Source organism: Leuciscus leuciscus, assembly GCF_965113295.1.
Source record: "Leuciscus leuciscus genome assembly, chromosome: 14".
NCBI lineage: Eukaryota > Metazoa > Chordata > Actinopteri > Cypriniformes > Leuciscidae > Leuciscus > Leuciscus leuciscus.
This window is the reverse complement of record NC_138738.1, coordinates 14562699-14576310: the sequence shown is the minus strand read 5'-3', so window position 1 is coordinate 14576310 and position 13612 is coordinate 14562699. Positions and strand designations below refer to the sequence as shown.

General features: G+C 37.7%; 1 protein-coding gene and 1 long non-coding RNA gene across 2 annotated transcripts; one reads left to right on the top strand and one right to left on the bottom strand.

Annotated features, from left to right (window-relative positions):
• The first annotated feature begins 891 nt into the window (after positions 1-891).
• On the top strand, positions 892-1783 carry LOC309474793. The gene is made up of 2 exons (XR_014197418.1): positions 892-1384; positions 1509-1783. It is a non-coding gene; the product is annotated as an uncharacterized lncRNA (long non-coding RNA).
• Positions 1784-2008: 225 nt separating this feature from the next.
• On the bottom strand, positions 2009-13371 carry hsd17b7 (hydroxysteroid (17-beta) dehydrogenase 7). The gene is made up of 9 exons (XM_082137409.1): positions 13200-13371; positions 12682-12885; positions 9432-9524; positions 8433-8547; positions 7113-7307; positions 6849-6953; positions 6684-6740; positions 3035-3133; positions 2009-2783 (listed from the first exon to the last, which is right to left on the bottom strand). Exons 1-9 carry the CDS (start codon positions 13232-13234, stop codon positions 2670-2672), a joined length of 1017 nt encoding a protein of 338 aa, XP_081993535.1. The 5' UTR covers positions 13235-13371; the 3' UTR covers positions 2009-2669.
• Between the last annotated feature and the right edge of the window lie 241 nt (positions 13372-13612).

Here is a 13612-nt window from a genome sequence, read left to right as displayed (position 1 = left end):
AGTAAATGATGACATTGAACAATAAATTCAAACTGGAAGTCCATTAGAAAATGTGAAACATATTTTATTTTTCACACACACACACACACACACACACACACACACACACACACACACACACACACACACACACACACACACACACACACACACACACACACACACACACACACACACACACACACACACAAAAGACAATTGAGGCATAATTTCCACTTTAACAATTATATAATTAACAATGTACACACCTGATGTGTGAAGAAGAAAAATCAAGGTAAAAATCACTTGAGAATGCTTTATAGAGCGTCATTTTCAATCAAGTTTGAGATTTTTTAATTTCCACAATACATAATTTGAGACTCACAGACAGGAATTAGGTTAAGCCGGATTAAACTTTAGTTCAATTAAGACATTTCAATAGCTTTTATAAACGTGCCTGAAAAAACAACAACAACAACAAAAAAACATTACTGATGTGCATCTTGAGATAAAAAAAATGGCACTGACATATTTTAAGATATGCCAGTGCAAGTTGCTTTCAGTTCAAACAGTTCAAACATGCATTTTAGTTTGGGACTTTGTCTGTGAAACCGGGGTAAATGGTCATCTCTTCTGCATAGCAGTGATGTATGTCAAATGTTAGGCATTGTTTGTGAATAAATTAAATACTACTTTGAGAAGTGTTTATTTTTTATTTTTTTTATTGGCTCTACAGGACAAAACAAATCCACATCATAACGTTCAAAGGTGTTAAATGGAAATATGACTTTCTTCTGGTCCCAATTAAATTATTATTAATATATAAAAAAAATTCTGAATATTGATTATGCAATCTTTATTGCAAAGTGCGAAACACTGCATGAACTCACTGTCACAAGGCAGAAGCAGCTGTGATGGTATACTGGGCTGAAGGCGACTGTGATTCATAGACATTCAGCTAAGTTTTTTTACCATAACTGTTTATGTATTTGAAGAAACCATTCTTCCGCGCACAAGAAGAATGCCGAATGTGGTGACGGAGGCGATTATTGAGTCTTATGTGCTCATGTTTTTGGTGATGTCAGCGTTTTTTGTGTACTTTTGTGGCATGGTCTGGGCATTCTGCAACCCCAAACTCAGTGGCTTCGCTGAAGAAACAGAGTGCGACACGAGCAGTTTTTCTCAAGTCCCTCTGCAACAAATATTCGCAGATGAGGATGTGGAAACATATCCAACACACTACATTTGACCAGCTCCGAATGTCTGGATCACTCGAGTTGCATCGCTTCGTGCTATATTGTAGAACAACAAACAATTTGCTCCAGTCTCATAAGTTTATTTACCTGAACATCTGCACGCGTACTGTGCTGAGTACCAGAGAGAGAACTCCAGCTTCAACACAGAGGTAAGATTGACGAGCCAGTACTGTGGTATTAACTGTTTGTGATTAAAAAATCTCTAAACAAATGTATTGGCAAAACACAGAAAGCTAAGTTGGTTATAGCATGATCGTTTATTTGTTAACACAGGGAAGTGCTTCTCTGATCTTCGTCGCCATGGCAACCCATCAATACCTGCAACCCCCATACATTGCTAACTCATCTGGAGAATTACAGAATTCACACAAACTCTTGTACACACACACACACGCACACCACTGAAAGTATTTTTTTCAACTGTTTTTCCACATTTGTTTAAGACAGAATTAGTTCTACTTTGTTCATTTTTATTTTTCATGCTCATGTAAATGCTTTGGCAATACAATGTACAATTTATCATGCCAGTAAAGCTCGAATTACAATCATTAGTTTCTGATATGTATGTTTATTTAATGCTGTGTAGTTGAATAAGTTGTTACAACTGCACTTCAACTATTACTTTGTTGTATTTGCTTTATACTTTGACTGTGAACAAAGAAAAAATAATGTTGTAGCCTACATAGTGTATCGGCTGAGTGAGAAGAACCCATTTTTTGTTTAAAGAGGATTAGATCTCTCAAAGTAAAGTTAAACTGAAATCTCAAGACACATTAAACAGTTAGTGCTTTGCCAAGCAATTTATTAATCATAAAAATGTACACAGTTCCACACATACACAATTATTCACTGGAAAGAGATGACAGCTAGAGACCAGCCTTTTATATTATACAGTACACTCTTATTAAATCAAATCATTTTGGAAGGCCCTTTGGGTGACAAAATAAAAACGGAATAGATAAAAATACATGTCAGATTTGTGATCCCATTTCTGTCAGAGTCAGAGACTGCTGACTGTTCATATTACTTACAATGGTAAAAAACCATTCACCTTGGAATACAGTGCAACAAAACTAATGGAAATATCACAATAATTAGCCATTCATAATTAGTAGCTCAAAAAGTAGAGCATAGTGCTAGCAACCCCAAGTTCATGGGTTCGACTCCCAAGGAAAGCAATAACTGATCAAATGTGTACCTTGAATGTCACTTTGGATATAAGTGATGTATTTGCCAAATACATTAATGCAAGTACTTGTTTGTAAATACAAGTTAAAAAAACGTGAAGAACATGACAGTTCATAATGCAGGACTACCACAATCATTTCATATAAAGTGTTTTGATCTTCATGAAAAACAAATATTAAGGAATTCCTTAAATATTTCTTTGTGGGGATGGATAGAATGTGAGAGTTTTGAGTCCATATTTTACATTTAGATTTTTGCTTTGATATCTAGATCCTCGTTTCTCAGTTTCTTACGCACTGTATCCTCAAGTTCCAATAACTTCACATACAGGGCCTCTGAAATGGTCTCATCAATGTCCATCTAAAAAAAATAAAAATAATACATTACTGTCAAATTATGTAGGTATGAGTAATGATTGATGTGAACAGGATCAACAGCTGAGATACATAAAAGTCCAACCATTTCTTAGCAGAACTAACCAAATCACAAAGAATTTAAACTCTGTAGACTATAATTTCCTATATAAAACTACATTTTAAAAGAATTACAATTCTTGGACTAAAATGGGCATAAAAATAGATGAGTGAGGGAACCCGCTTGTCAGGTCTGACCTTGCGTGGTTGGGTGTAATTGTTTCCAAGCCCAGAGGTCAAACTGTGGTATTTGGCCAATGGGTCCAGTGACTCAGGTTTCTGCATGAACAGCCAAAACTGTGAAATAAAAAAACAATAGATGAAAACTGAGACCAGGAGAAATCTATGAGGCCAAGTCATTCTTCCAACTGACTTTCAACACTAAGCTAAAAAAACTATTAGTCAAAGTGGTTTCACTTAAAAAAAAGAAACATAATTTTTTCCCAGTCAAAGATTTCAGTAAATTAATTCATTTCTGTAAAGAGATACACAGCAAGACATACACGCAGCATACACTCACGGCCACTTTATTAGGTATACCTGGGTTGGACTTGGACCCACTTTTTGCCTTCGGAACTGCCTTAATTCTTCGTGCCACAGATTCAACTAGGTGCTGTAAATATTCCTCAGAGATTTTAGTCCATATTGAAATGATAGGATCACGCAGTTGCTGCAGATTTGTCGGCTGCACATCCATGATGCGAATCTCCCTTTCCACCACCCAAAAGTGCTCTTTTGGATTAGGAACTGGTGACTGTTGAGGTCATTTGAGTATAGTGAACTGACTGTCATGTTCAAGAAACCAGTTTGAAATGATTTGAGCATTGTGACATGGAGCGGTATCCTGCTGGAAGTAGCCATCAGAAGATGTGGTAATAAAGGGAAGGACACACTCAGCCATACTCAGGTAGGCTGTGGTATTTAAACAATGCTCATTTGGTGCATGAACCCTTGATACAAGGCAGGATGGACCCATGGCTTTTTACGGCAAATCCTGACCCAAGCATCTGAATGTTGCCGTAGAAATCGAGATTCATCAGACCAGGCAACGTATTTCCAATCTTCTACTGGGGTGAGCCTGTGAATTGTAGCCTCAGTTTCCTGTTCTTAACTGACAGGATTGGCTGTGGTTTTCTGCTGCTGTAGACCATCTGCTTCAAGGTTTGACATGTGGTGAGTTCAGAGGTGCTCTTCTGCAAACCTCTGTTGTAACGAGTGGTTATGAGTAACTGTTGCCTTTCTATCAGCTCAAACTAGTCTGGCCATTCTCCTCTGACATCAACAAGGCATTTTCTCCCACAGAACTGCCACTCACTGGATGTTTTCTCTTTTTTGGACCAATCTCTGTAAACCCTAGAGATGGTTGTGCATTAAATTAATCCCAGTAGATCAGCAGTTTCTGAAATACTCAGACCAGACCGTCATGGCACCAACAAACATGCCACATTCAGTCACTTAAATCACCTTTCTTCCCCATTCTGATGCTCAGTTTGAACTTCAGCAGATCATCTTGACCATGGCAGAGCCCGTTTACGGAGAGCCTGCCCACTCCCTATTATGTCCTATTGTACCGAATTTTGGTTGTAGTTCCACCAGAGTTCCACTGGGGGCGATCACCCATGAGTGCAAAATGAATGGGAGTCTATGGGGCTAGAAGGCAAAATTTGTCTCTTTCACCCGATTGCCGTTGAGAAATCTCAGATTTGATTGGGCTGTACTCAACCAAAGAAAATCTTGGTCGACTGAAGTCCTGAAATTTTCGACTAAAAATCGACTAAAATCGACTAAAAATGACGGTAAAAAAAAAAAAGTTTAATTAATTAGATGCGCACTGTGCGCAGTACTTGGTAGCCTTGTTGTCCGCCTAAATGAATTATAAATAAACATAAAAAACTAGTTGGCTATTTGCAGTATATTAAATCGTTTTTTACCTAATTATTTTGCACTGAAATGAGTCTGACACTCCAGTCTGTCGGCTCTGACAGCGTTGCATCACGTGCACCTGCGCAATATCATAGCTTATGATTTCCGAAAACAGTAGCCTACTATGTTGTCAACTAGTGATATCATCACAAGAACTGTTGAGGAATATGCAACATAATTTAGACAACGATTTTTGTCATATGTTATAATAAGTTATAACTGTCAGACACTATCATTTCACCGTGCATGTCCTCGCACCGAGCGAGGCTGAACATGAGCTCAGCTTCGCAGCTGAGACACGAATAGACTATTAACTTAAAGCTTTTACTCTTAATAAACACAAAAGGCACGTTCACTTTAATAAAAAAAATATATTTATTAAACAAACCAGATCAAGAGCAGAAACGAAATAAAGTGCATAACTGAAAAATAAAGCATCCTAGGCTCAAAACTAACACAACCAACAGCACAGCGCAATTGCGCATTAGGCTCCAAAAAAAAAAAAAAAAGTTAGGTTATCACACTAAAACATTGAAATATGCAAATTCTGATATGTTTATATAGCCTACTCAAAACAGACAGGGCAAGCTAACGCAGACAAGTGAGCTTACCACTTTTAGATGATATGTCATGTTTGTCGTCGAGCTGTGGAAAACTGTTGCTTGCAAACTTTGCATTCGACCTTTTTCCTGTTATCAATTTTAACAAAATGCTGCCACACTGTCGATTTCTTTGTTGTTGACATGTTAGAAGAGGACTGACTATTAAACGCTCTCACAATTAAATAAATAATATTCAGCATCAAACCTTCTATAGTTATCGCTCTCTCTTGGGTTGGGCTAATCCTAAAAAGGTGAAAACAAGGGGGGTGTTCTGAAGACAGACTGTTAAAGTGAAACAAGGGTACTCTGAAAACACCCCCATTAGCAGTTAGTGCTTTCCACCTGATGAAATGAGCGCGCCTCAGCGCGGCAAAACTGATGAAATAAACGCAGCAAAACTGATGAAATGAACGCGGCAAAAAATCGACCAATCAGAATTTTGGTCGAACCAGAACGTATCGACCAATTAATCGACTAATCGACTGGGACAGTACAGCCCTAGGTTTTGCAAGTTCAACATGGGTTATAGGTCGAAAGTTGAATGAACGAGTACTTATGTCCATTCGATTTCTTACAGGTTGAGTTATTGTTGCCCATAACATGCTAACATTCTGCTAATGAACGCTGATTGGTCAGTGAAGGACTGATTACGACCAGAGATACCGCTTGATGGCATCATGGCATCCGAAGCGGGACCAGAAACAAACAAAACAAAAACTCTTCTAGCACGTGTATTTACCTGTGTCAGCTGTGTTGTCGATGCCTCGAGAGAAAAGAAAGTGCAGAGCGCGAAAGCACCTAAGTGACTGAAGGATTGCCATAAAGCAGTATCTCTGGTCATACGATGTGTATGACGTCATTGACACTTTAAAAGACTTTTTAAAGCAAATAAGTGACTCTAAAAAATCTAACACCCAGCAATGTGTAATTTCTTTGCATCTCCTTTCGAATACAACATTCAAATTACTAGACAAAAAATTATATCCTTAGAAAAGTGGATTTTGAGGGGTATAGCGCCATAGACCTCCATTCATTCTGCACTTGTCCTGTGAGCGCCCTCATATGGAACCAGAGTGGAACTGCAACCAGTTCAGAAGCCGGAAGTTTACTGAGAGTGGAAGTTCTCCCCTTATTAGACATTCTCTGACCATGGTTACATGTCTAAATGCATTTTATTGCTGCCATGTGATTGGCTGATTAGATGTTTGCATTAACGAGCAGTTGAACTGGTGTACCTAATAAAGTGGCCGGTGAGTGTAATATAATAATTATTCAAGGTTAAACTTGATGCCTGAACCATTTGGGGTGATGCTAGTACATACCAAAGCCTCCGCTCCATTGTAAGGTGAGAGGGTAAAGGTGTTGGTGAATATTCTTATCTGATAAGACAGGACAAGACATTAGGACATAATCACATTGTTAAATTTGTGTGTGACATTCCAATTATCGTGTTGATAAACAAGAAGTAAAGTAAATTGGGGACCTACAAGCCACATTATTGGCATGATGAAGGTCCAGAAGAATGATGGTAGAATTCCATAGGTGAGGTTAGTCATGACCAGACCAGGACAGATCACTGATGAGTACAAACCCTGAGAACGGATCAAAAGTATTAATTAATAATTCACAAATAATAATATAATAATAATAAATTATGCTATTTTATGATACTCTAGTCTATATAATGTCATGCAAATGTTTGGAAGTTGTAGAGTGTGGCTTTAAAGTTGTGCAGGGAACTGGGAACTTACCCGGCTGTTGTAGTGGCGGTTTAGAGCAAAGCTAAGTAGATCAGACGCATATTTCGAGGAGCTGTAGGGCTCATGGCCTTTCTGATGCTGCATGTCATCTAGACTAAAGGCTGATCGCTGGGCATTACTAGAAGATGTCCAGATCATTAGAGAATTGTGGTCCGTCTGACACAATAAGGGCTCCAGTTCCCTCACCTGTCACAGGAGCAAAAAATACAGTTGGATCAGGGAATGCACTGCTTAATTTCTGCATACTAGACAGAATTACAAAAACACTGATTGTTGATATGACCATACTGGTAATGCTGCCCCAAACTATCACCATTAGGCGGGCCAAAAGTTGACATGTCAGAAAAAAAAAAAAAAAGATAATTACGCCACACACTTTGTCTTAAACAACACAGTGAAGAACACCCTGAGAACAAAATGGCTGACAAATGAAACATGGTTATACATTTTTTTTTTTATAAATGTTCATTAGAAAGTTTGATTTATTTGAAATCGAAATCTTTAAAAAAATCATAAGTGTTTTATTTTATTTAATGCATCCTCCTTTCTAAATAAAAGTATTTAAAAAAATCTTACAGACCCAAACTTCTGATTGGTACTGTATATTTTAGTTTTTTTGTTTGTGTTTATGTTATTTTACTATTTTATATATATTTTTAAAATAACCAAAACAAGAATAGAAGTGTGTGAGTAAGAGAGAAGCAGAGGGCAACTTGACTAGAAACACAAGCCTCAATTGATCCCCCTCACTCTGCGCCGTCTCAGCAGAAAATCGATATGTCTTGTCTAGCCTTCGAGGACACGGAGTGTCATATCTACTGCAACTTTAATGTCTGAGCCACTGGAGTCACAATAACTCCACTGTATAGAGAAGCATGAGGAGTGAACTCTGCTGCTCTGACTTCCAGCGCTGATGACCAGGTGCCTCAGCGCAAATGAACGAGCTCTTCAATTAACATCAGCAACACTTCACAAGGAAGCACAGGGCTACAATTTGAGGACTCAAAATAACTTCAGCACTAGAGACGTTCGGATGAATTATTGATCGGGCAGCTGCCAAGGGAACAGGTTGTTGACGAGTGAAATGAATGCTGTGGCAACCATGGATGAAATATTGTTCTTGGTGATCTTTTTGAGGCAGATTATTTGATAGTGTTGCACAGAAAAGATAGAAATACCACAGCCAAATTATGCTCCCATAGAAATAGTGGTGAAAAAAACACTAGTTTTGTCTCTGTTTGTTATTATGTTCGGTTTATTTTTATGTGTGGTCATTGAAACACACTCGCTAGTTCTTATCCATCAACTTACCAGAAGGAAATGACCAAAAAGATTAGTGGCAAACACCTCCTGCAAACCAATGGGTGTGACCTTATCTTCCTGGGTCAGAATACCCTCCGCCGTGGCAAACATATGAACCACATTTCTGATGGGTAGATAAAATGAATTATAATCAAAGACTTCTGCTATAGTCAACATAAAATATACTATAATATAACAGCAGACTGTCTATGACATAAGTATATACTATAACCTGCATACTAACTTTAAAAGTAGGAAACAACACAGTACTAAGTATGTAACAATCAATGTTTTAAAATGTATATTACTGAATCACTGGCTGATGGATGCATTACATTACAAGCAATTTTTTTGTTAATCTAGAATTACATGCATAAAAGAAATTTGCATAGTTTGTGTGCTGTATTCTTTTCAAGTGTAGTAAATAATATGATGGCAATATCATATTTACAGGTGAGGGAAGTAATGTTGGGGCACAAACATTTTAGAAATTTTCTGTGGTATAGAAACTATACACCACTGTTCAAAAGTTTGGGGTCGGTAACATTAGGCTGCATTTATTTGATCAAAAATACAGTAAAACAGTTATATTGTGAAACATTATTACTATTAATAATAACAGTTTTCTATTTTAATATATTTTAAAATGTAATTTATTTCTGTGATGGCAAAGCTGCAGTCATTACTCCAGTCTTCAGTGTCACATGAGCCTTCAGAAATCATTCTAATTATGCATAACATTTCTTATTATTATCAATGTTAAAGAGAGTTGTGCTGCTTATTATTTTTCTTTGAAAGATTTTCTTTGATGAATAAAGTTCAAAAGAACAGATTTATATGAAATAGTAACATTTTAAAAGTCTTTACTTTGACTTTTGATCAATTTAATGCATCCTTGTTGAATAAAAGTATTAATTTCTGTAAAAAAAAAAGAAAAAAAAAAAAGAAATCTTAATGAGCCCAAACCTTTGAACAGTAGTGTAAATATAAAAAAAATATATACTGTACCTAGAAAACAAGCCTTTATAAAAGGCTTTGAGATCTACCCTGGGATTAGGCATGATTCCAGCATTGAGATACAGATAGTCCAATCTGTTGTACCTGTTAAAAAAAAAGTATAAAATATTAAATAACGTTTTAATCTATGTTTATCAAACTGGGGGCTCCAAATGTGCTTCACTGGTCATATAATACCAAGTACGAAAGTATAGATGGACTAATCTGATTAACTTTGGGTGAATTCTTGCAATGGCTCCAAGCTCCAAACTTTTCTTTACATATAAGTTCATTTTATTTTGTTGGTTTATGGCATGGATACTAGAGGAACAGGGAACAACAGGGAACAATCTCTAACATTCTGGGAAGGTTAATGTTAATAGAACATTTGTTATCTGTCTTTATTAAGTTTATCAAAATATTGGCACAGAGGTCTTCAACCCTGCTCCTGGAGGCCCACACTGCATCCGAAATAGAATACTTCTCTACTATATAGTATGCGAAAAACAGTATGCCAAAAGGGTAGTATGTATGTTTTTTTTAACGGTTACTAAGTATATTCAAATGTAGTACCTACTCATACAGTAGGTATGTGATTTCAGATGCACCGCCACTGCCCTGCAAAGTTTATTTCCAACCTACTTCAGCACACCTGCCTGCGATTTTGAAGCAATCCCAAAGAGCTCGATTAGCTGGTTTAGGTGTGTTTGAATGGTTGGAGCTAAACTCTGCAGGACAGTCGCTGAAGACCTCTGCATTAGCAAAAAACAAAACAAATTATTTGTACATCATTCATGGAACATTTTTTTAAACATGAAACGGTTAGATATTCCCATAATACTTGAAAAATTATAAAATAGACATTCCCCTAATGTTTTCCCGAACATTCACATAAGCGAAAAAAACACAAAAAAACAACCTTACAACATTTAAAGAGGCTATATGCAACTTTTTCCCCAAAATAAACGTAACAATAGCCTTTTTATTTTACCATTTATGACTCAAACATCTCCTGATGAGCATACTGACACCTTGTCCGCTCACAGTGGGTGCACCTATAAGCCTGTATCCTATTTTTCCTATTTTCTGTCGGGTCGGATTTTCCCGCGCTGTCTGCGGATGTGACGTCAAGCGCGTTCATGTTAAACGTTTCAGATCACTCTGCCACCACCGCTAGTCAGCAAACAAACTTAGTTTCTCAAACAATATATGTATTTGACTGTTCTTACCTCTGTAAACATAATGTTGACTTCTTTGCAGCGGATGACTTGTGAAGTGTGCACGTACGAGAGCGAGCAGAAAGGAAGAGCAGTTTCGTTTTTTTGCCACAGGTGTCAGTCGCGAGTTTAAATTTCAGAAAATCGCATGTAGCCTCTTTAAAGGTAGGATAAGTAATTTCAGAGCCCGTCTACGGAGAGCCTGTCCACTTCCTATTAAGTCCTATTGTACCGAATTTTGGTTGTAGTTCCACCAGAGTTCCACTGGGGGCGATCACCCATGAGTGCAAAATGAATAGGAGTCTATGGAGCTAGACGGCTAAGTTTGTGTCTTTCACCCGATTGCCATTGAGAAATCTCAGATTTGATTGTAGGTTTTGCAAGTTCAACATGGGTTAAAGGTCGAAAGTTGAATGAACGAGTACTTATGTCCTTTCGATTTCTTACAGGTTGAGTTGTTGTTGCCCATAACACGCTAGCATTCTGCTAATGAACGCTGATTGGTCAGTGAAGGACTGATTACGACCAGAGATACCGCTTGATGGTCTTTTAAAACAACAAAACAAAAACTCTTCTAGCACGTGTATTTACCTGTGTCAGCTGTGTTGTCGATGCCTCGAGAGAAAATAAAGTGCAGAGCGCGAAAGCACCTAAGTGACTGAAGGATTGCCGTAAAGCAGTATCTCTGGTCATACGATGTGTATGACGTCATTGACATTTTAAAAGACTTTTTAAAGCAAATAAGTGACTCTAAAAAATCTAACACCCAGCAATGTGTAATTTCTTTGCATCTCTTTTCGAATACAACATTCAAATTACTAGACAAAAAATTATATCCTGAGAAAAGTGGATTTTGAGGGGTAGACTCAGACCTCTGTGAGCGCCCTCATATGAAACCAGAGTGGAACTGCAACCAGTTCAGAAGCCGGAAGTTTACTGAGAGTGGAAGTTCTCCCCTTATTAGACATTCTCTGGTAATTTTCAGAGAGGCTAGCAATAGCGAGCTAGCTTTGAAAGCATAAGATCCCACCCTCCCCTAAGAGTGCTCTACAAAGCCACACCTCCTTCAAATCACATGAACGTGTACAGCAAGGAGCAAACAAAAGCGTCACGAAAGACAGTGTTAAAGTACATCATGTCTCAAAGCACATAACATTACAATAATAATGAACATAAACAACTTAAAGAGCTCTGACCTGTACCACCTGACTGCTGCAGATTCATTTTGTTGTTAATAACGTTGTCATAGAAACGCATAAATTCGAGTCACTAACCGCTCCGAGTATAATGTCACGGGTTTCCATATCTTCCAAATTACAGTAGTTATGGTGTGAATGCAGAATTAGCTTGTTGTTTTGGTTCAGGAGGAACTATGGCTGATGTTTTGGTTGCACATAGCATGAAACACATATAGCATTAAAACGGGCTGATGACGTGTGATGTCTGCGTGAGCAGGGTGTGCGGACTGCGGAGGTATGGAAATACACACGCTGACTGCTAGGACATTCGGACTATGATTGGAATTGATTGCAATGATTGGAAGAACATTTTATGGTCCAATGCCTTCCAAAGACGAGATATACATATAAATACATTTAGACCACTTAACTTAGTGATTGCAATCAGGATGTGAAGAGACTTTCAACCAGCATAACAAAAAATGTTTCTGGAACAAATCACCTACCCTGCCTTTAAAATACTGGACCATTTGAACATTCAAAATAACGTTTTCATAACATAATAAGCTGGGTTCATGCTTTCCGACTGTGGTGCACTAAATTTGAATATGCGCAAATGAGATTTTAGAGGGCAGGATTTTTTTTGTGTGATAGACTAAAATTTCAGTCTGTTCCTCACACAAAACTATAAAATAGCTTCAAAAGACTTGGAATATAGCAGATGAGTCATACAGATTATTTTTATAATGCTTTTTAGAGCTTGACAGCCCCTGGTCACTATATGCTTGAACTAAAAGAATTCAGTAGCAGCATGAAGTCCATCAAAATGATAGTGCATTTTGGTAAACAGGGACTGGGATGTCTTACTTTTGCTTGAACTCCTCAGCAGCCCTGAGCACTGAGCTCATGTTGCCCACATCTAAGTGCAGCAGAGAAACTTGAGCTTGAGGGTGAGACACTAGAAGAGCCTGTCGGGCAGCTTCAGCTCTCTGCATGTTCCTGCAGGCCAGACAGAGCTGCAGCTGGGCATCCTGGCTTAGTAGCCGCTCACACAGGGCAAGGCCAATACCACTGAACACATGACAGCAAACAGGGTTATATATGCAGTGAACATTAGCTTACAGAGTAAAGAGATGCATTGTGCAACATGTCAACTTACTGGCTATAATGAGAACACATACAGAATAATACAATTAATTCTAATGTATTTCTTTCAAAGATGTCTTTTGGTTATTTAAAACAGAAAGATAATTGAAAAAGAACCAAAGGTTTCCATCACTATAATGACAACAAAATTAAGTTTAAAACTGATGTCTAACTATTATAAGTTATAACAGTGATGTGAAACTATAAAGAAAACAATTAAATACACACAGTTTCGTTACCTGTTAGCACCGGTTACCAACACTACTTTCTTCATCCTATCTTTACATTCATACAATATATGCTATGCTACCTGTGATGTTGTACTTTCCCTTCGCAACAGTTTCTAATGTGGTATTTCGCCGGTGTGTGGGTGTACGGATGGAGTTTGCACAGCCGCCATGGTGTGATTGGAGGTCACACTTCTATCGGCCAATCAGCTGTTTCCTTTCTGTGACGTGACATCTACTCTGACCAATCAAGACTTAGCTACTGTCAGACCAGGCTAACCAATCGTCGGAAAACTAAACAATGTGATAGCAGCAGAGCATTATTATTAGAAACTCAGTTTTAAAATTAGATTTATTTGTAGAAAAAATATGAACGTTTAAAAAGCAATAACGAGTAGCCTACAGACAACGTCAAAATTAATAAG

Excerpts from the sequence above, each read along its gene's own strand:
- hsd17b7 (XM_082137409.1), bottom strand. The coding sequence starts at position 13,234 with ATGAAGAAAGTAGTGTTGGTAACCGGTGCTAACAG. Across the intron at positions 8,548-9,431 it reads TATAAAGGCTTGTTTTCTAG|AAATGTGGTTCATATGTTTG; the intron begins GTACAGTATATA and ends TCTACCCATCAG. Across the intron at positions 3,134-6,683 it reads ACAATGGAGCGGAGGCTTTG|TTTTGGCTGTTCATGCAGAA; the intron begins GTATGTACTAGC and ends TTTATTTCACAG.